The sequence below is a fragment of the Psittacula echo genome (genome assembly GCF_963264785.1).
Source record: "Psittacula echo genome assembly, chromosome: 5".
Taxonomy (NCBI): domain Eukaryota; kingdom Metazoa; phylum Chordata; class Aves; order Psittaciformes; family Psittacidae; genus Psittacula; species Psittacula echo.
This window is the reverse complement of record NC_137739.1, coordinates 79008519-79031998: the sequence shown is the minus strand read 5'-3', so window position 1 is coordinate 79031998 and position 23480 is coordinate 79008519. Positions and strand designations below refer to the sequence as shown.

Sequence of the window (23480 nt, the reverse complement as noted above, 5' to 3'; positions counted from 1 at the left end):
GGACTACAGACAAGGCTGTCTTAACCTTCCCTTAGGAAGAACATCTTTCGTAATAAATCACCTGTCCTGATTTAGCAGTAGCAGTCATTTTTTTTGCCTTCTTACCAGCTAGTGCAGCGCTGTGTTTTTGACTTTCGGCCTGGGAACAGACCTGATTACACTGATGTTTGGTCTGACCAAGGACTTTGTGAGTCTCATGCTCTGCCAGGGAGGAGGGGAAGCTGGGAGGAAGCAGAGACAGGACACCTGACCCAAACTAGCCAAAGAGGTATTCCATACCACAGCATGTCATGCTGAGAGTTACTCAGAAGGGCTGGATCGCTGCTGGGTGGGAGCAAGTTATCGGTCGGTGGGTGGTGAGGTGTTGTATTCTCTTCCCTTGTTATTTCCTTTATCATTATTATTATTGGTGGTAGCAGTAGTGATTTGTGTTATACCTTAGTTACTAAACTGTTCTTATCTCAACCTGTGGGAGTTACATTCTTTCGATTCTCCTCCCTGTCCCTCCAGGAGCAGGGGGAAGAAAGGGTGGTGGGGGAAGTAGACTGCATGGTTCTAATTTACGGCCTGGGCTTAAACCACGACACCACCTTACATGATTTTAGAATATCCATTCTGAATACACAGCAGAGCAGAGAGTTTTGGGTGTTGGCAACCCAACTATGCTAGGGTCCATTTTGAACAGAAGGGCTTCATGTGGCAGGTGATACTCTTGAGCTGTTTAATGAGCAAATTCTGTATCTCTTTCAAATAACCTTTCAAGAAGGAAAAAGCCAGAACAGAAGCAACTAGGTCAGAGTACAAAGAGCTACTGTACCTAGACGATATGCCTGTTTGCTACTAATCCACAGGGTGGGATGCCAGAGATCTTTTTCTTAACTGACACTTTTGGGTCACTTCCTGGATAAAAAAAAAAAAAAAAGGGGGAAAAAAATTATATCAGTGACAGATTTCATCAATTTCTGAAAGCTGTTTTCTTCTGCCTTTTTGAATGGAGCTAGAAAAATACCAAGCCCCTAAGGGATTGAAATATCTGGGGCTTTACATACTGAAAAGGATTAAAACAATCCAGTCCCTTAGTAAAAGCAATTTTAACAGGCTGTGAAAGATGCAACTGCTTATTGCACGTTAGAGAAGGAAGTTTACATTATTAAAATCAGTGTTGCTCTGAAACCTAGGGGTGCTGATTTCATTCTCTTTTGTTTCCAAAAGCATATTGAATTCTTAAATAGATCAGAAGTTTCCTTTAGAATGTTGCACTTTGAAAAAAAGAATCCTCTTATGATTACCCCGTTGAAAGTAGAGTAAATTTTTCCAACCTACATAGATAGCAGTATGCTATATATGCTATACTCTCCTGAGGCCTGGCAGAATGCAGAAATGCTTCCCATCATGTACCATGGTGCTTTTTCACCAAAACAACATTCTGCTCCTCTATTCCACTGGGGTTTTTTTTGGCTGTGGGGTTTTAGTTGTGTGTTTGGGGGTTTTTAATGTTTTGGTTAGGTTTTTTGTTTTAACTAATTGAAGTGGTAAATACTAAGCAGGAAAAGAAAAGGGCATCCACTTCCTCTCTCCATTCAATCAGGATTAGCCAGCATGACACAAACTCTCTGCCGTCCCTCCGGGCTGTGCAGCCTAAGTTCGAGCCTCTGCTTTCAGTAAAAGAATAAGACTGCCGTGCCAAAAGGCTCACATGCGCTCTGTGGGCCAAATACATCCCAGATGTAACTTTCACCCAGGAATTTTGGATGTTCCATTCATTATTCACAATCCCCAAACCTGAGAGCTGTGAGGGAAAGGAAAAGGAAGTGGAAGGGAGGAGATGCAGAGATGTAGAATGAGGGTAAGAGAGGTTAAATATTGCAAATAGGTTGAAAACCTGCTGGCATTAAAGCAGTCTAGATAAATAGCACCTCAATGGTACCAAGCAGAATTACAGAACGGGATCCATATTCCAGTGATTACAAATCAAAGTTGAAAATAAAGATCTCTTTTTCTTTTTTCAGGATTTTGCAAACCACTTTTCAGTGGAAACACTGCAGAATGTAATACAGATAGGAGAAACCTGCTGACAGGTCTCATTTATCTGAGACCTGAAACACCTTTATTTTGACCAAGATTCATGGATTGCTTTTGTAACATTGATACTTTTATTCTAGAAACAACTGGAGTAGAGCACTGAATTTTCTCCACAATTAGAAAAAAGGAAAACAAAGAAATCTCATTTACCCTGGTGATAATTAGAAGTAACTGAAGACAAAAACTTATTCTAGATTCATCCTGTGGTAAAATACATTAACTCCCTATATAAGGATTTTTAATTGGACAGAGAGATACCACTGAGGTTGCAAAGTCAAGTACTTAAAAATTAGGATATGACAGTTTGTAATTGCTTTTAAAATCTTCAATTATCTCATTCTACATGTCCAGTCCACATGAGGAATAAGAATACGCAGAATAGGGGCTTTTAATTAAAAACTGTCAAATGTACAAAACCAGAAGTTTTGTACAAAAGGCCTGTTATATCCTGACTTCAGTCTGCAACTGAAGCAAGCTCAGTGTTCATGTCATTCCTGGGTGGTGGTTGTACGTAACTATAAAGGCACCTTCTACTTTGTACCTTTCTTCTATTGTGAACCATTAGTGGTACCTGAACCCTGAAACTTAAACTGGAGAAACAGCACGTGATGCTTTAAGACATGGCCCATTAGCCAGCAACAGAGAGAGCTGTTTCCCTGGGGTTTGAAGGCTGCTGGGACCCAGGCACCAATTCTCCCACGTCAGAGCAGTAATTGCTAATCCGACAGAAGACCAGACCTGTGAAAAGAGCATGGAATATATGAAGAAAAAGGGATGTCATCCTACTAAAACCAGGTTTGGACTTGACCTTCTGAAGGAAGAGTAAAGGACGGGTCAGTGGTCAGCCTGTGAGTCAGGAGATAAAGCCTCTGTTTCCAAATGTGTTACAAATGTCCTCATGTTCACAGGCAAGCTGCCTTCTGAAACGTGCATCAGCCACAGTGTATTTAGGTGTCCAGATCCCACTGTCTGGCATTCCAAGAAGGGGTCACACTTTCATAACCTTTCAAATCCGTGATTCACAGCCCCAGTAAAATGGGAACCAAACATAAATTGGGTGACAGAAAGCAAAAGGCATAAAGTGCAACAAGGCATTCAGTGCTGTATTACCACTTGAGGCTATCCACCTAAACCAGCTATTCCTTTCACTGCAAACGTCCAAGGGAAATGCTGTGTACCGTACATCCATTAATGGCTGGAACGCAACTGAAAGAGCAGGATGGGAGGGTAAGGATAAAAGAGGGAAGACAGAGAGTACTTTTCCCTACAGGCAAGGTTAAATGGAGGAGTCCAACACTGTTCTGAGATCCTTTGGTAGATATAATTAGTCTCCTGCCTACAAAAGCCTTTATCTATGTGGGGATACCTTAGGCATCTCAGAAGCAGGCAGACTTGACAAAAGCCTTATGCTTGAAACTCTTCTATCTAAGCGAACAGCAAAGATAAAGCAACGTGCAGGGATAAGCAGAGTTCATTTCGGGCTACAGGATCTGGCTTGTAGTTCAAGGTTATCCAGCACTGTCACAGCTTACAGTTCCTGAGGACAAGGAGAGAGCTGGGTGAGTTTTGTTGTTGTTTTTAAAACGTGCACAGCTCTCTCCTTCAGAGGCACGTCTCTCGCCAGGCTGCGGAGGGGGGTGCAGATGGCTGAACAAGATGCTTTTTCTTTCAAGCACTGATGCCTCAACACTAAGACTTCAAACCCAAACTAAAAGCAGTATCTAGCAGCTATTTGGAGACAATAACAATTTTACCTCCTAGCCAGAGGTAGGCTGCAATCAACAACTGTTACAGCCTCACCATATGTCTAATTAAATCAGCAGCAAATAGTCAATAACTCCAATAGGAGAATCAAAGCCATAAGCGTAGACAGGCCTTCCTTTTTTGATTTATTCAATAAATACTGAATTGCTTTAACTAGATATTTGTGTCCTGAGCCACTGGATCCTTGCCTCTACCCAATACCTCCAAGTCTTCATTGAACTACCTCCCTTTCAGTATAACAAAGCAGCAGATGATGGCGTGTCTCCAGCCCTCCTTCATGCTTGGAGCCAGACTACTGCCAGTGTGGGCTCAGGGGAGCAACGTCCTGGTCTGGCCATGTCCTGCAAACCTCTGAGGACAGAGGTCCCACTACCTCTCTGGTGCTCCCATGCTGCATGACCCTTCTAGTGAAAGAAGTCTTTTGAAAGTCTTCTGTCCAAGCACACAAAACCAAAGCACTGCTTTATTATGCCTCTATTTAAACAAGGAGACTCACGCAAAGAACAATAAATCAAACTTGGAATTGTTATAGAAGTTGATATTCTTCTAGAGCTAATAAAATCCTGAGAGAGAAGAGCAAGCTACAGTAAACTGGAGAAATTTTTAATTTCAACTTGCATAAAAGTTATTTTTAAAAAATCTTAACAGTCACACGCTGTTTTCATTAATTTCACCAATTAAATGTTTGCCACAAGACCGCATTTTAAAACCTGACCTTCCACTGAAGTTGAGTTGTTACTGACTTATTTTGGAAAAAAGCTCAGCCTATTAAGGATAACATTAAGTCTCAATTCCTCTGCCTGAAATTATTTTTCTTCATTTTTGACAATGTTTATTTTGATTTATGATACCGTCCAAAAATACCTAAGATTGACTCCAGAGGCCCTTCCACCAAATTAAAGCAATAATCACACTCACACAAGAAAGTGACTGTCTAAAGGTACCAGTGGTAATTAACCTACAGTATTTCTTCCTTGGAATACCCTTGATTCGTCCTGGGTCTGTGTACCTGCAGACCTGCAGGAGGAGGGGGGCATGCGGCCATGCCCACCTAACCCCAACACTGTTTTATCCATACCCAGGAGGTGGAAGTGATCTGGCAGTAGGTTCCAAAGGCGAGGGCTGCTCGCATCTACTACTTTACTGAAACTGTGCTCATGTGCAGACGAAGAGACGCACGCAGCGCCTGGCAGACCACAGCAACCTCTCAAACACTAAATCAGTAAAAGCTTTATGGTCCGTGACCAACACTTCACGCTCCACCCAGAAACCGAATAGGAGAACAGCGTGATTCCCGGCTCTCGCCCTGCTGCTCCGCTCGCAGCCACTTACACCTATTAATCAAGTCAACAGCAGGTTGAGTTCCTGACCGGATTTAAAGAGTAACTTTGCATTTGATGCCGTGCCACCTCGGACGTGAGCAAACCACAAGGCCTGCAGTCCCTTGGCCAAATAGCTGTGGGATCCCCCCACCACCCGAAAAAACCTCCCCCCAGTTTTCCCATGCCATTCAGAGAGTTATTCCAGCAGGCAGCACCTTGAGACAATGAATTTAGTGGTTAAATAGAGCCGAATTTAAAACGGCTTTTATATTGTAAAATATTTTAGGTACAGTTCCTATGAGTCTCTGCAAATTAAAATAATAAAGACAAACAAATACAGTTGACATGTGTTTGTGCCAGGCAGTGGCTTGCAATAAGGCTGCAGTAAGAATAGCTCGATCTTCCCACTCATCTAATAAGCAGTTCAGCTCCTATCATTTTGCTAGAACACTATATCCTCACCAGAAATCACGATTTACTGAAATATGTTCAGGAGACACCCATGGAAAACATGTCTCTACACGGCAGCCACGAGGTTTAATAATGAAATCTGGGCATATTTTTTCTGTTAAAGAGAAGCGTGCCGGCTTTGTAATGCTGTCACTTACTCATTCATGAAAGTACCGACGATGTGACTGTTACAGAGAGCCCAACCACATTTCCAATAGAAATAAATTACTCTGCTCACCCCAAGCACCGATAACTGCGGCAGAGCAAAACTGAAGATAAAAGGGGTTCGCCTGGGAGCAATTTTTCTTAGAAACAAGAATAAACTGGGCCAGATCATTAAAGCTACATAAAGGGAAAGCACGTAACTCGGGTTGGTTTTCTTTTTTTATCCTTATTTCAGGTAAGTTGACCTCTAACATTTTATTGTCCTTCAAGAAATAAATCAAATTAAACCACAATGCTTTCGTCCTATTTTTCAGCGCACGAAAGCTTAATGATTTTTGCAGCGCAATCGCTACCTGCCTAACTACAACCACTGTCAACTGCATCTAGCACACGCATCGGGATGGCTGTAATTACAGCCTAATTCCGTAATTACCATAACGATTGCCAAATGGGTTTGATCCTGCAGCCTTTACTCGGGCCAGAGCACCCCCGACCTCTCTGCAACACTTGCTTGTGATGGGGATTTCGTCTAAGGGAGCGTGAAGGACACTGCCCCTCATTCAGGCTTTCTTTGCGATCCCTGTGCCTCTTGAGGCACTGCCATTAAACGTAAGTAAGTATATACAGTAAAAGCATATGCACTTCGTACATTAAGATATATACACCGGCGTTCACCCACGCAGTTTTCCACAGCAAAAGCGGGTATCCACCGGGGACCGAGCCCACCCGGTGACCGGGCCGCTGCCACCGCCTCAGCCTCCGCCCGCCCAGCTCCTCCCGACCCCGACTTACGATCGCCCGGAGGGAGCGGCAGATCGCGCTGCGCTGCCCTCCCCGGCGGAGCCGCTCGCCGCCCAAGTCGGTCTCTCAGCTGGGTAGGGCGGCCAGACCCAGGGCGAGGAGGAGGAAGAAGGCGGCCGACACCTCCACGGTGTGCGAGCTTTCGCAGCGGAGGGGTCGAGGCGGTGGCAGTGCCGAGTGCCCTCAGCCGCCGGAGCGGAGTCGCTGCGAGGCAACCCAACCCGCGCCCGTCGCCGCCATGCCCACTCTGCCGTCCGGCCGGGGCCGGCCCCAGCCCCGGCCCCGCCTGCACGCAGCCCCGCCCCGGGCTCTGACGAGCCGAGGGCGGCCCCGGGGTGGGCCGGGCGGCAGTGCCGGGCGCGGGAACACTGGAAGCGGGTGGCGGGCTTGGCGCGGTAAGCGGGTGGTGGTGTGCCCCCGGCCTCCCCTTGCCTCGGCGGGCTGCGTGGGGGGAGCAGTGGCCTCTGATGAGAAGGGGGTCCCTACCAGGGCCGGTGGGTAGTCTGGCCTATCCCAGCTCGGGCCGGCTGAGGCCCAGGCCCCAGGACACCACGTCCCCCAGGCCGCCGGTAACCCGGTTTTCCCCCCTTTTCTTTCTTGGTTCGTTTCCACGGCCTGGCCTTCCCGATGTAAGGAGGTGCAGGCCCGTTTCGGACATGTGCTCGGCTCTAACCCGCTTAGGCCAAGCTGGGGAAAGCTGGCGGCCAAGCCCTGTGCCCCTCTGACCCTGCTCTGCTGTCTGAGGCTCGGACCGAAGCTTTTCCTTTCAGTTAATTTTATTTGTCTTTTATCCTACTAAATAAACAGGTGAGAGTGAAGATGCCATCTGCACTCAAGCCAATGCGGTATGGCCATACTGAGGGCCACACGGACGTCTGCTTCAATGACACTGGGAGGTAACTGCCTAATTGTCATAGAATGGTTTGGGTTGTAAGGGACCTCAAAGCTCATCCAGTTCCAACCCCCCTGCCACGGGCAGGGACACCTTCCACTAGAGCAGGTTGCTCAAAGCCCCATCCAACCTGGCCTTGAACACTGCCAGGGATGGGGCAGCCACAGCTTCTCTGGGCACCCTGTGCCAGCGCCTCACCACCCTCACGGGGAAGAACTTCTGCCTAATGTCTAATCTAAATCTCCCCCTGTCAGTTTAAAGCCGTTCCCCCTTGTCCTGTCACTACGTGCTCTTGTAAGAACCTCCTCTCCAGATTTCTTGCCGGTCCCTTTAGGTACCTAAACAAAGGCTGCTCTAACGTCTCCCTGGAGCTGCCTTCTTTCCAGAAACAAATCAGTAATTCCTAGAAACCAGGATGAAGCATAGTCTGGGAGAGGAAATGCTCTTGCTCCTGTCTGTTGCTTTCCCAGAAGTTCACCGGCTGTTTCTGTGTGAGATACTGGTATGGGTTTATGACCTGGCTTGGTCTGGGAAATCCTTTGAGTTTTGCCTGTGTTGAGAACTTCGATGTGACATATATTGATGCCCTGAGTGTTGAAGTGATTGATTTATAATTTAAATGTTAGCATATATATATGTATATATATATAAACTCTATATGTGCTTTTTATAAATGGTTTCTTAGAATCTAGCAGAAATCGGTGTAGTGTGGGAGTAAATACGTTCACATATGCACTGAGAAATAAAAAATATAGTTGAAGAAATCCAGTACTGGGCTTGCTTTCTTTTTGTTTTATTCCTATGCTAGCTTTTAAATGTATAAATACAAACTAAATGTTTGCTATTATCTTTTGATTGATTAAAAATAAAAGGTAAACGAGGGAACAAGCCCTCTCAAAATGAACTCAAAGAGTAAATTTTGAGTATTGAGTATGGCGTAAGTTCCTTGATAGTAGGAGAGGGAATGGCTTTAAAATGTAGTGGCTTTTTTTTAGATGAGACATTAGGAACAAGTTCTTCCCTGAGATGGTTGCGAGGCACTGGCACAGGGTGCCCAGAGAATCTGTGGCTGCCCCATCCCTGACAGTGTTCAAGGCCAGGCTGGAATGGGCTTTGGTCTAGTTGAAGGTGGTCCTGCCTGTGCCAGGGAGGCTTTAAGGTCTCCTTTCAACCCAAACCATTCTGTCATTCTATGATTCTATGAAGTCTATATTAACTTATGCCATTCTTTAGTTCATTAGCCTTGGTACAAAGACTACTGTTAAGAGTTAGTCTAATAGCAATCCCTTGAAACCACAAAAGGCCTTGTTTGCCATTACAATGCAAATGCAAATGGATGCAGACATCTCTGCCAAATACCACTGGTCTGCTACTGCCGGACTCTCCAGCATCAGTATACTCAATATCAGCACAGTGTTGTGTTGCTGTCAAAGTATAGACATTACAGAACTGAGAAGACCAACTTCACAGCTTTACCACTGGCTTTGTAACATTTTGCTGCTTAATTAGTTTTTTTGGGGACTGCAAATAACTTTTGAAAGAATGCAAATCTTGGTTATAGATTCATGATGTCTTTGATTAAGAATTCTACATGAACTCCTGTATATTTGCTCTGTGACTTCAGGTTATTGTTTACTGCATTAAAATTGTGAAAGTTAACACCATCAAACTTGAATTCCATATTTACTATTTTTTAATGGTTCTGTAGGCCCGGGCCTACATCTTAAGCTTGTTAAACTTCACTCAAGTATGCATTAACACTCTTAGTTTTGTCCTGACCCTTGAAAACTTATCTTACAACTGATTATGAAGTCTTAAGAGGCAGTTAAATACCCAGTTCTGGGAGAAATGGGTGCTAATTAAGTCTTTTGAAAAATTCACTCTAAGTTCTGGAAAAAAGTGGATTGACTGGTAGTATCTAAGGGTCAGTTCAGATGAGTGCCAGGCCTAGGCAGCCGTCAGAGACTCGTGGTACTGTGTTATGCTACCCAGACCTGACTTTTCCCCTCCCTTCATGTTTAATAAGTTACTTAGACATAATAAATGTAGTATTCACTGTATTGCATTGTGTGAATTGTATTTTGATATAAACCCCTCGCCCCCTAACATTTTAATAACGTTTTCATTTTGTGATTGAAAGTCACTGTGACTGTCTCGTCCATTCCTGAATTTTAACAAATCCCATGTCCTTCCACAGCTGCATTGTAACTTGTGGCAGTGATGGAGATGTTAGGATTTGGGAAAACCTGGATGATGATGATCCGACGTCCTTTAATGTAGGAGAAAAGGCCTATTCATGCGCCCTAAAGGTATCGTCGTTTACAGAAGTCAAACTTATGTCATACTGGTGTTGATGTACAGTGTGACTGTACAGATGTTGGATTTGCAAGCTCAGGGATCCTGCTTGTGTGGGTAACGTTAAACATATACTGGGATAATATACAGAAAAAAGCAAGAACGATACTGTATGTAGCACTTTTCAGTCTGCTGTATGTTAAATATGTAGACTTTTATCTTCAGATTAATGTAAGGTCCTGGCGATGCTGATTGACGGCCACTGAACATAAGCCAGCTTGTGCCCAGGCAGCCAAGAAGGCCAACAGCATCCTAGCCTGTATCAGAAATAGCTTAGCCAGCAGGACCAGGGAAGTGATCGTCCTCCTGTACTCAGCACTGGTGAGGCTGCACCTTGGGTGCTGTGTTCAGTTCTGGGCCCCTCACTACAAGAGAGACACTGAGATGCTGGAGTGGGTCCAGAGAAGGGCAATGGAGCTGGTGAAAGGTCTGGAGCACAAGTGTGATAAGGAACAACTGAGGGGACTGAGGTCATTCAGTCTGGAGAAGAGAAGGCTCAGGGGGAATCTTATCACTCTCTGCAACTACCTGAAAGGAGGTTGTAGTGAGGCATGGGTCGGTCTCTTCTCCCAAGTAGCGAGCGATAGGGCAAGAAGTAATGGTGTCAAGCTATGCCAGGGGAGGCTTAGGTTGGATATTAGGAACAGGATCTTCACTGAGGTGATCAGGTATTAGAACAGGCTTCCCAGGTAAGTGGTGGAATCACTGTCCCTGGAAGTGTTAAAAAAAAAAATGAGGCCTTCAGTGACATGGTTTAGTGGTGGACTTGGCAGTCCTGGGGTGAAGGTTGGACTTGATGATCTTAAAGGTCTTTTTCCAACCTAGTTGATTCTATGATTCTATGATAATGAGCAGCAGGTATTTAAATCTGAGCATATGAACATATTGTACTTTTATGTCTAAGTGAGAATATCAAAGCAGTATGAAAATACAGTTTTCTGAAATACACAGAAATTTATTTGATTAAATGTGCCTATAGACTTTTTGAATATTTTAGCTAAATGAGTATTTTATATAAATCAAGAATACTTCTGACAATTAATTCTAAACCATACAGGATTGTAGAAATATTATTCTTTACACTAAACTTCTGTAATATTTCTTTTCCTCCTCTTCCTTCATATTCAATTATACTTATTTCTGACTTTGATGTCCTTTCTGAGAAATAAATCCATTGGATTAAGCTAATTATTCAGACAACTTTTTAGGCAGTTTCAGTGTTTTCTCACAATGTGAGTTACAAAAACTTTCCCAGCATAAGATGTGATCATCAAGTATTAGGAAAAAGAGCCAAGAGGTTGTTTTATGTGGGCTTGTTTTAAGGTTCAAGGAATTATAATCTGTATTAACCGAAAATGACTTTCACAAAGTCTGGTCATGCTTTGGTAATACTTTTTTTTAATAATTGTTTGATATTTCATTCTCAAAATTGTCATTTAACCCAAAGATACCTCTGACCCACCATTCTCAGAGTCAGAAGAGAACAGGATTCTTGCTTGCATAAGCTGTAAGGGTTTGTGAGTATGCTGACTAGAGGCAGTTCTGCAGTCGGACTGACTGACATTTGAAGCATAACCTGGTCTGTTTATTTCAATGCTAAGGAAGTTCCTTTTACTATGTTTTGCAGAAGTCATTATTTGTAAATAACAAGGCATATGTTATCTCTATGAATGTTTAATAGAAAATACTTCTTTTCACTATGCATGTTCATTTATTTAGATTGAGAATTTTCATAGTATTTTCTTTGTGTACAATTATTGTTATATTACATTCATAATAGAAGGTCTAAAATGTTGTCTTTGCAGTAATTGTAGAAGAAGAAAACAATTCCAGAATATCAGTTCTTCAGATATTGTGTGGTTAACTTTGCAGTGATAAAGAAGAATTCTAAAATTGTTTTTCAGCTATTTGTGATTTTGGAGGGGAGGATGAAAAAGGAAATAAATGGCAATTAACATATAGGTATTATATTTTTAAATATAATAATTTGAAGCCTTATCCAGAACTACTGCCTTAAGTGAAACCTCTCTCATATCCCTTTAAACATACCTCCAGTATCTGTTCTGCAGTACCTGTGTAATCTGTTTTCATCATTGATTTTCAGGGTATTTTGCTGTTTATTTTCTTTGCATTGCTTATTCTTTCACAAACCAAGTGGGGTAACTTGCGTGAGTTCTTTTACCAAATCAGTGGCAGAGCCAGAAATTGCTACAACTGTTAATGAATAGACAAGAAAAAAATCCTGATTTTAATTTTTGACATCAGCAGGAAAAATCACGTGCTCTTAATTTTACTGTGAAGTGCTTTTACTTTTGAGGGATTTTTTTATTTTTAAGCAGTGAGATGAAGAATGCATTGTGAGACTTAACTTCAGGAAAACTTAGTTCAAAAATTACTCTTCATTAATGAAAATGAGGAACTGATCTGAGATGTTAATGTAACCTAGGTAATAAATCTCATCTCTTAGTTAGGTTATTTAGTACCGGCTGCTGCTTTGTTTATCTTCAGAATTTTTACTATAACTTTAGGCAACCTGGAAATTAAAAAAAGTAACATCATCTCCTCCCTGAACCCAAACAAACAAACAAATCCCTCAAGAAAATTTATTTCTTTAATATTTCAAAAACTTCCTGCTATGTACAACTGAGGAATAGCATTGTCACTTGGAGAGCAGATACTCTTTTTCCAGGTATAGGATAATTATTAGTTTTGCACTTCTTTAAATCTGGATTCATTTTCAAGAAACACCTGCCTTCTGTTTTCTGAGAACTAAGTATAGTTCATGAACTTTCATCTTTCCCTGGTGGCATTTAACAGAGAAGTTCGGTGCGAGGGTGCCCTCTCCTGATACAGCAGCATATTAATCTAAATAGGATGCAAGATTCTAAGAGCTTTCTTGTCTATGTAGAAGGAACGACTTTCATATTCATCAGAAGCAGATCAGACAGTTCCCTTTGAAATTCTTTAGTGACTCTGCGTATTCATTATTTTAGTAAAAATACATGTTGGGAAGGTTTTGATGCAGTAACTTGCCATATAGCTAATGTAATGAATTTTAAGTCTACTGAAGCAACTGAAGTTTCAGTATTAAATCTAGCAGTGTGCTTCTACAAGATGGAAGGTAAGAGCATGGTTTTTCTATTCTCATTAACTTGGTGATAAAATATTAAAGTTACTTTGTCTGTTTGGTTTTTTTTTTTTTTTTTTTTTAGAAATAAAAGTTAAAGAATATTTCCTCTATTACTTTTACTGTCAGACCTCTTTTGGAACTACTAAAGTTAATCTGCCCAAATATTTGGAACATCAGAGCAAATTTTTTTTAGCTCCATTGGCATAAATGTGTTTTTACCATCAAATTTTGTGATGGATTTTGTTTTTAGAATGGACGACTTATAACAGCAGTATCGAACAACACTGTTCAGATCCATACATTTCCTGAAGGAGCTCCAGATGGCATCCTTACTCGTTTCACCACGAATGCAAACCACGTCATCTTTAATAGTGATGGTACCAAAATTGCTGCTGGATCTAGGTAATCTGTGCATGATAAGGGAAAGCTTGCTGTCATTCAAAATCTGGCAAATTCCTTGCATGCTGATTTTTACCAATGAGATCATTCATCCCCATACCTATGAGGCTTTTTATTGCAAAATGTCTTTTGGGGGTGGAGGGAAAGAAAGGAATGAAAAGGACTTTGGGAAACAATGCTTGGAGAAATACTTGATCCACCAAATAATTTTAAATGGAAATCTGGTGTTGTGAAGTAATCCCATTTCTTTAGAAGACTTGAGTGTTTTCAGCTTTCAGTCCTATAACACGTAAGCATTTGCCCATATGGATCTCATCACAGCATCAAGGATTTTGTTACTGTGTGCTAAAGATAATGTCCTCACTGTTGAGGATCATGGTGCTGCAGATATATATACATATGTGCAAAAGTTAGATGGGTTCTAATTTGTGCAAGAGCATTGCATTGAGTCATTCCCTAGCATATATATCATCACCATTCTGCCAAATGATAACAGATGACAGTTGCAAGGCTTGCCTGAAGGGAATTACATTCATACTTTAGTTAATTTCTTAGGGCAGCATGTTTGCTTTAACATAATATATGCTATTCCTTTAGCAGAGATGGCAAAATAGCAAGCAGGTAATATTTCCACCCCCATCCCTATTTATTTAAGGCTCAGGTGATTCTTAATTGTATTTGGTGAAGTCTTTGGGCAGCTGTAGCTAGTTCAGGCTGTCCACTTGCCCCTCTACTGGAATTTGTCCTCCATAGTAGAGATGGCAGAGCATTTCATCTGCTCCCTGGCTCCTCTAAGTGTGAATTGAACTAGAAAGAAATTTGGATGAATATGCTGGGCTTTGCAGTCTGGCGACTGTGAAGCAGACACACCAGGGCCACCAGAACTGGGCAGCCGGACAGCTGTGGGCAGTAACCACTGTAATCTCTAAATCTGACAGGGATCTTGGGGTCGGGCCCTTTGCCAGTGCTTGTTTCTGAGGGAACAGCTCTGACTTTGATTAGAGAGATTAGGCACACAGCAAACTCTTTTTTGTTCCTAAAACACTTACAAAACCCCAGTACTTCTGCAGCCTGGCCAGGGCACTCACATTACGAAAAAGAGCTCATAAGACTGTGAGGCTGCTGCTTGGTGAGATCTTCTGTAACATACTGAAGGAGAAGGTGGCAGCCATGAAATGAAGGAATGCAGCTAAGAAGAATTGCTTTTAATTGTCCCAGATTTCTCAATTTTTTACGTGCAAACTTAGTTTCATTTAAGTTTAACATCAAAGTGGCTGCTGAAGTTCATTTCAACTATTTGAAAAATGGTTGTGTGGCTTCTTAAATAAACAAAACCATACAATTGCCTGTTTGTTTGTAGGTTTTTTTTTTCTCTAAAGTTGTCTTGCATTGTTTAAGACTGTTGATATTAGTTGTATCACAGTATAGCTCATAGACTTCCTTTTATGACTGTTTGATTAGCATTAAATAGTTGACAAAACTCAGCTTGTATTTCTAAATACAGTTAAAGTAATGGTTAACCCTATAGAAGTAGATCCTAAAAGTGTATTTCTCTCGAAGGATGTTGCAATGAAGTGTGAGAGGGAGTGGTTCTGGAAGATTGTTGCAGGAGCTCTTTGGCTTACAAGTTAGCATTGGTATTTTGAGCTAAACTGCAGTAATGGCTATAATTTTGGAGGGGGGATAAAGTTAAACAAAAAAAAAAATCTTAATGTATCTGATGCATGAAATTGTCTTAAAAATCTTTTTAAAAACATCATAAAATAAACTACTTGCTCTTTTTTTTTTTTTTTTTTTTTTTTAAAACCACATGACCCAATAATTATAGTAATGAGTATTGGTCTCATTCAACAGATAGTTCTTGTTAAGTCAGCACTCTGGTATCTAAGCAGAGGTTTTCATTAGGTCATATAAATATTATATAAAACAGGTATGTGGTCTATGTGTACATAAAATCTTCTTCAAAGAGCAACCATAATTTGTGAACTTGGACATGAACAAAAATTATTTTCTGATAAAAATAGAGCTGTAACTTCCCCCAAATATATTTAGTGCTCAGTTTTTATTGCCATAAACACATAGTCTGTCATTGTTAATAAAATATTAATACTTCTATGTCTGTGCTGTTGTGATCTGCAGTGACTTCATGGTCAAAGTTGTGGAGGTGACTGATAGCAGCAAGCAGAAAACATTCCGAGGACACGATGCTCCTGTTTTAAGCCTGTCTTTTGACCCCAGGGATGTTTACCTGGTAAAAATGCTTTCTTGTTTACTTTCTACTTTGAATCTCATTTTCCCTGGGAAAGAAAATGCATAAATACTTTTTAAAAATAAAATGGTGACTGAGCACGAGACTACTTCATTTCAGCTGACCTTACTGATGACTGAGTGTGTCACAATTTGTTGCCTCCCAGGAGAAGTCAGTCTTTGCTTTACAACTCAATTACTGTCTATGTTCTTCTGGAATCAAATCCTGATCTGATTTTAGGGGGAGAAAGATGACTCACTAAATAAATTAAATATTAATTTTGAGCCTTCTTTGCAAATAGGCAGCTCAGTTGAAGTGTGAGGGTTTGTAGTGACAGTAGCTTGGAGTCAAGTACAGTTATCAAGATGACAGTGTTAGAAACCTTTTTGTCTTAAAATGGCTTAAACAGGGAGGCTTTCTTTTCAAAACTGCATATATATGGTAGTAGCATTGGTTATAGGAATTGTTTCCTCAGATTTGTAGCATTGATTTCTCTGTCTTTATTATTTTCTTTACAAAAATCTCTTACATAGGCATCGGCGAGCTGTGATGGTTCTGTCAGAGTATGGAAAATTGCAGATCAGGTAAGGGGCCTGCCTTTCAAAGTTAAGTCTTTCATAAGAAATCCAGGATTTCACAGACAATGAGAAGAGCTTGGCTGAAATAACCCTGCTGCAATAAGTGTGTTTTTTCAGAAAGAAAGCTAACTACACTTTACAGAATATTTACAGAATACTACTGTGAGAAATCCCAAAGTTTGATTATGAACTGTTGCTTGGGTAGTATGGATTGTTCTTCTTGCCAGTGGAATCTGTGATTTCTTCCATTAATTTTGGTTAATTGGCCAACATTGTATATTTTGTCCTTGGCACATTCAGAAATACTGCTTTGAGTAAAGATATTGCCTTATTTCAGCATTTTAGCTCATTGCTTTCAGGGTGAAGGAAGGACTTCTGTTCTAATAAGCAGCTATTTGGGTATGTTTTGGTTTTATTAATACTTAACCAAGCTTCCTATGAAATTGTGAGTAATTTTGAGGATTGTAGACTGACTGATGGAGGTGGAATAATGCTCTGAGACAGTATCTTTTTTTATATGTGATTTGGTTGGTTAGTCTCATTAGGAACACAGTTACTCTGACCTGAGATTAGTAACAGATAGGGATTTCACATGCCAGGAACACTGAGATGATGACCGGGATGTTAAGGTTTTTCTCTGGCAGCGGCTTTGGACACAATGTTGCTTCAGTGTCCCCTGCTCTCTGCCTGTGGCATGCGCCTATAGTTTCGCAGGACTTGGGGTTAAGCTCAGTGCATTTCAACCTTTCCGATTTGGATGAGTTTAAGGCTATTGACAAGAGGCTTGCTATTTGTGGAATGATAGAATGATTTGTGTTGGAAGGGACCTTAAAGACCACCCAGTTTCAATCCCCTGCACAGGCAGGGACACCTTTCACTAGATCAGGTTGCTCCAAGCCCAGTCCAACCTGGCTGTGAACACTGCCAGGGATGGGGCAGCCACAGCTTCTCGGACAACCTGTGCCAGTGCCTCTGCACCCTCACAGGGAAGAATTCTTCCTAATATCTAATCTAAATCTCCCCTCAGTCAGTTTAAAGCCATTCCCGCTTGTTCTGTCCCTACAGGCACTTGTCAGAAGCTCCTCTCCAGCTTTCTTGTAGCCTCTTTAGGCACTAGAAGCTGCTATAAGGTCTCCCTGGAGCCTTCTCCAGGCTGAACAAGCCCGGCTCTCTCAGCCTGTCTCCATAGCAGAGGTGCTCCAACCCTCTGAGCATTTTTGTGGCCTCCTCTAGACTCTCCCCAACAGGTTCATGTCCCTGTTGTGTAGGGAACCCCAGAGCTGGATGCAGTACTGCAGGTGGTTTCACCAGAGTGGAGGAGGAGAATCACCTCTTTCAGCCTGCTGACCACATTCCTTTTGATGCAGCCTGGGACATGGTTGGCTTTCTGGGCTGCAAGCACTATTCCACTTGTTTGTTACAAATTTCACAGAATTTCTCAGAACGACATAAATCACAGTTCAAAGAACACAATTTGTTAGAAATACAGTCTTTGGGCTCAACTTGACAATATTTGGCTAAAATAGTTCAGGACCTGCATAAAATCAAATTTAGTGAGAGAATCAGATTTACTCTCTGCTCTTGGAAATCTAAGGAACTTGCAAAGATGTTTTTTGGATAACTGCTTTAATAAGGCAATTCTGCATATGTATGTGGGATTATTTTTGCTAAATGCCATTGAATGGAATAAGAATCCATGTGAAATTATTCCTGTAAGTAAAGTTGAAAATATACCCTTGCATTTGTGGATTACTACTTTTATAAAAACAAAAGCATACTTCTGATAGGATGGCTTGTGTTCCAGATGACAACGGGTGCTTTTTGGAGCAATTACACTAACAGTGTCCTAGGATTGTGGCAGTATGATGTATGTATCTGTGCTGTAATTTAAGAATATTCATTCTTCATACTACTGTGGCAAGATTCAGGTTGATGTGTGTCACCTTGCTGCACTTGATTTGGATTTGACAAATGCATTTTGACCAGATTTCTCTATAACGTAAAAATATGTAAGCTCATTTTGTCTGTACTGGATTAAAAACATTTGTTCTGTGATCTTATTTCTGTTACAAGTAGTTGTATTGTCATTAAAATAGTTTCAGGTGTATGTTGGCAAGGTATTTTTTTATTTTTCTTTGTTCATTTTAATTGTATGAAAGAGATTATTTCAGTTCCAAAACCAGGATATTTCTTCCTTTTAGGGTTTTCCCCCACACACTTTTTCTTTAAGAATTTGTACTCTAAAATTGATTTTTGCAGAGCTAGAAACTTTTTTTTTTTTTTTTTTTGATATTTTGTTTTCAGACGTGCACGACAAGCTGGCCACTGCTGCAGAAGTGTAATGATGTGATAAATGCTAAATCAATATGCAGGCTTGGATGGCAACCTGGCAATGGGAAAGTAAGTGACACTGGCTTAGCCATACATCTTAAGCCTTCTTTTCTCCTTGGGGTCCAACAGTCGAATTCAACCTGAGCATTCCAAAATTGCAGCTTCTGGGACTAAGGAAAATATTTGGGGTGAAGTTCATTTGTAGGAAAAATAAAGACCTGGAAATGGTTACTCTTTTAAGCTCCAAACTGTGTTTGGCAGCAGTCCAGCCATCAGCCTAAAACAGTATTAAACAGTCATGTTGTGCTGAAGAGGAAGGAACATTGTACACAAGGGAAATAATCAAATTGCTCACAACAGAGCATTGAAGGAGTTCAGTCTTTCTCTGCTTTAAGTAAATTTTGGCCTATTAGTAATCTTGCTCTGTAAATATTTCCTAAATAAGATGTTCCCTTCCTTTTCACCTGGAGAATGAAGTTAATTCTGTTGTGCCTAATGGTGGTGCTGATATTAGATGTCTAGTGCAATCGGTATGTACTGCTACAACTGTAGTATGTATGGATTGCTAATCAAGATGGGTCGGGGAGTTACTATACCTATAGATAATGTTTGTGTAGCGTGTAACCTAGAACACCTCTGCAACATCTGATAATGCAGAGAGGTGAAAGGGGCAGATAAATGTGAACCTGTATGAAATGGAGCATGTCCTGCCCTACTTGAAGGAAAGGTCAGAGAATTGAGCCAAAGTTGTCTGTTCGCAAAAATTATTTTATTGCTTCTGTTCTTGCCTGTGATAATAGTGTGGTAGAACCTATTCATTTTTTTTATTGACATTCCAATGGCATGCTCAATCTGAAGAGTATTTACCAGTTTCCTCACAGTTCTTACCTGAATAATCTTGTTTCCTCAACTTAGCCTTTGTGTCTGTCTACTGTGTCCACTTTTCAAACTTCATGGCTGCTGTGATAATGTTATTCATAACTTTTCTGTGAAAGAGAGAATGTCATGTGCAGTACAAATTGTTTCAGTATCCATATTGCATGAGAACAAATCCTTTCAACTTTTAGGCTAATTCTTCACACAAATACACGTATATGAAATGTAAGTTCTCTTACTTCTCCTACGAAACAAATTGCTAGAAGACTTTAAAAAAACCCCAATCCTTAAAAAAGAAACATGCAGTAACATTTATGTAGTTTTGTGAAGGATGAAATGAGCTCAGGAATCAGGTATTCAATAGGATTTATTGAGAGATTGTAATCTGATCGAAAGAGATCTGGGGAGGAAGGAAAAAGGAGAACACAAGCTTTGTGCCCAGAGCATTGAAAACTATTTATATGTCTGTTAACTGCTTCATAAATAAGAACTTCTAACCTTATGGTGCAGCTGTCGTTATCTTCAGTTTTCTGCCAGAAAGAAATAAAGATTAAAATAAAACCAGGCATGCTTTGCTGTGCTTCATGTGGAAGGCATTAAAGAATCTTGTAATTCAAGTTTCTTCAGCTTTCTTTACTTTCTCAGTTGGCATTACCGGGATGCCAGAGAACTGTAAAATGCTGAGGCAGTCACAACTGTAATACTTCTGAGTGAAGGAACTATGCTATTTCAGTGTTCGTTATGAAAGCTAACTTGTTCTAAATTGCCCGATTCTTGTTTCTTTTGAGCAGTTGCTGGCAATTCCTGTAGATAAAGTTGTTAAACTATATAGAAGAGAAACCTGGGACAGTCAATTTAATCTATCGGATACATTCATCACACAGGTAGGTACATGAAACAGATGCTTGCTAAATATTCAATAATGTAAATGTTATTCTGCTAGATATTATATTCTAGACAGTATGTTTTTCCTCTGCCCTTGGTAATGATTACTTACATTTTATTTCATTTGTGATCCTGATACTTTGTGTAAGAAAGCAAGGCAAGAGATCCTATATGAGTGTCAAACGTGTCTCTCTGGTTCCCCTCGTTCATTTATAATAACCCGCTAGATCTGTAAGGGCTACTGGTGAGTCACTGCAGCTGAAGAACATCTGTTTTCACAAATTGCTCTAAATGCGTAGCTTTTTAGGGAAAATTTCAAGAGTATTTTTCTGTACAGAACAAAGATATTAGTTGTTCACTTTGTATTTTATTAAGCTAAAATTTAGCTACATAGCAGCTCAAATGGTGCCATCTTCTTTCTTTTGACCTCATTATATACTTGGAAACCTTTACATTAAAGAGGACTGTTTTCTTAATGTTACTAAGATACGGAACACATAGTCTTAAATTTTAATTTATGGACTTGTGTTAAGTTAAATACAGCTATGTTTAGTGTTGAGCTTGGAAAATATACCATGCTTCCATCTGCATGTCTGGAATCAGGTTTTTTCAACCTCATGGCAGCATTTAATGACAGAAGGTGGATATTCTCATTAAAAGAAAGTGTGCTATCTGCAAAGAATGTTTCTTGTGGGGAAGTGCCTAAAGCCAGCTCTACTACAGGAGGCTGGATATGATTTGCTAAAGATCATTCTTAACTGTTTTTTTATTCCAAAACATGTCTGATTTAATCTCCAGAATATAAATGCTTTGCATGCATCAGTAACATTTTTTTTTTCTGTTTTGTTTTTTACTTCTTAGACCTTGAATGTTGTGGCCTGGTCTCCTTGTGGGCAGTATCTGGCAGCTGGAAGTGTGGATGGGTGTATAGTAGTGTGGAATATGGAAAGCCAGAAGTGCATAGAGAGGTATTCAGTCTTGTTCCGTAAATCCTTAAGTACATGTTTTTTCTTGAAATAGAACTTTGTTATCTTTTCTGTAATATATTTTTGTGTAAATGCAGAACTCTGCTTCTTGAAAAGCTTTAATAAGATTTTCAGGGTGTTGTGGTTTAACCCAGCAGGCAGCTAAACACAAATAATGGTAAAAGAATTAGAATATACAAGACAAGTGATACGCCATGCAGTTGCTCACCAGCCACCAACCAATGCACAGCCAGTTCCTGAGCAGCAGCCCCCAGCCAGCTTTTCCCCTAGTTTATATATGCTGAGCATGATGTTATGTAGTCTGGAATATCCCTTTGGCCAGTTTGGGTCAGCTTTCCTGGCTGTGTCCCCTCTCAGTTTCTTGTGCCCTGCAGCCTCCTTGCTGGCGGGGTGGTGTGCGAAGCTGAAAAGTCCTTGATTTAGTGTAAGCACTGCTCAGTGACAACCAAAACATTGATGTGTTATCTCTTCCTAAATTATTCTCCTCCTAAATCCAAAACACAGCACTGTACCCACTACTGGGAAGAATATTAACTATCACAGCCAAAACCAGGACACAGGGCAAACCTCTAAGTTTTCTGCTACTGTTCCACTGAAAACAAGCACCCAGGACACATATGAAGCCTCTGTTTGAAGAATACTGTTTACCTGGCTTCATACATGGTCTCCCAGCTGGTGGTGGGTCTGAGAGCACATTCACAGAGAGGGAGCTGAAGCACAGAGGTTAAAAAAAGTGTGTCAGATGTAGGTGATGCTGGGAGGCAGGGCCACCGCTTGATCTAGACTTGAGTCTAGAAAGGAAGCAAGAATCATAAAATGATTTGAGTTGGAAGGAACCTTAAAGATCATCTAGTTCCTAACTTAATCTCCCTAATATATCTTAGGAGGAGGGCTCTTCCCTGTGCTACTCAAGTGAGCTGCACTGATACTGCAGTTCAAGGTAATTCAAGAGTTGCTATGTCATTTCCGTGTTCTACAAGGAAGCAGCTTCCACACAAGTGTAACTCTTAGTAGTAGGTAGAAATGTGGCATTGTTTTGCCTTCCCCTGCCATTTCCAGTATGTTCAGAAGTATGTTGTGATTCATGTGATACACTGTTTTCCTTTCTGCATAGCCAGAAGAATCTGGAAACATTACATTCTTAGCAATAGAACAGGTAAGGGACATGAATGAGGATTTTGTCCAAATTCCATAGTCTAGTTTTCTGTGTGCAAATACCTTTCATTGCTTTTTAATCTAATAGTTGAGCAAAGGATAGTTTGGATGGAAACAAATTTTCATCATATCCCAAACCCGAAGATCATTGACAGTAAAATATATTTGCTTAAAGGGAGAGGGAAACACAGATGCGTCAGTCAGCCAACCTCACCTGTAGGCAAAACTGGACAAACTGACAAATTGCACTTTATTTTAGTTACAGCATCTCTTTCAAAAAAAAGAAAAAAAGGTATGATTAAGTGAGGTAGAGAAGAAGATACATTTGATATTATATATATGATATATATTGGAATATTTTGGGTAAGAAACATGAATATTACTATAACACCTACGTTAAGAATTAAAGTCAGAGTATGTAAATAATTAATGTGCGGATTTTATTGTGATAAAAGATAGAGGATTAACTCGTCAGTTTGGTACTGAACATTCTTTTTATAACTTTATTCTTTTTATTATTTTGTTCTTTTTATAACTGGCTGGTTCTGGGAAATTAATTTTTTCTACATGTGTTGGGAAGCTGTTGTTTTAAGAATATAATTGTTTGATTTTTTTTTTTTAAAGCTTATATGATTTTCCTCCATAGGAAAGAAGCCTTGCTGTATTTTTTTATAGTAACTGTTTATTCTACAGGTGACCTATTAATTATTTTATTATGTGTAACATTACTTTAAAATACTAGTAAATATTACCACTTCTTACAGTAACTCTTGGGGAGGTTTCTGCCCTGAGAAGCTTACTAAAAATCCATTATTTTTATATTATTTCTAGGATGAAGCATGAGAAAAATTACACAATTTGTGGACTGGCCTGGCACCCCAAATTTAAGCAAATTGCTTATACAGATACTGAAGGAAATCTGGGATTGTTGGAAAATATTGGTGATGAAAAGAAATCAAATGACAAGGTGATTAGTATCAATTATTTCTTAAGTTAGCATGGTTATTTAGGTTATGAAATTATACTGAAATTCCATTTTGTGTGTTGAAATTTCCCTCTTG

At 40.4% G+C, this 23480-nt stretch overlaps 1 protein-coding gene across 1 annotated transcript in view; it reads left to right on the top strand.

The window, feature by feature from the left end:
- Positions 1 to 7403: 7403 nt before the first annotated feature.
- The window catches only part of WDHD1 (WD repeat and HMG-box DNA binding protein 1), a gene marked incomplete at its 5' end in the record, with an annotated part of 30681 nt that continues 14604 nt past the window's right edge, over positions 7404 to 23480 (top strand). The window contains 9 exons of the mRNA XM_080619226.1: positions 7404 to 7480; positions 9674 to 9785; positions 13212 to 13363; positions 15500 to 15611; positions 16142 to 16192; positions 18491 to 18586; positions 20185 to 20277; positions 21140 to 21246; positions 23251 to 23386. Of these exons, the coding sequence (XP_080475352.1) occupies positions 7404 to 7480; positions 9674 to 9785; positions 13212 to 13363; positions 15500 to 15611; positions 16142 to 16192; positions 18491 to 18586; positions 20185 to 20277; positions 21140 to 21246; positions 23251 to 23386 (936 nt within the window). The remainder of the gene's footprint in view (positions 7481 to 9673; positions 9786 to 13211; positions 13364 to 15499; positions 15612 to 16141; positions 16193 to 18490; positions 18587 to 20184; positions 20278 to 21139; positions 21247 to 23250; positions 23387 to 23480) is intronic.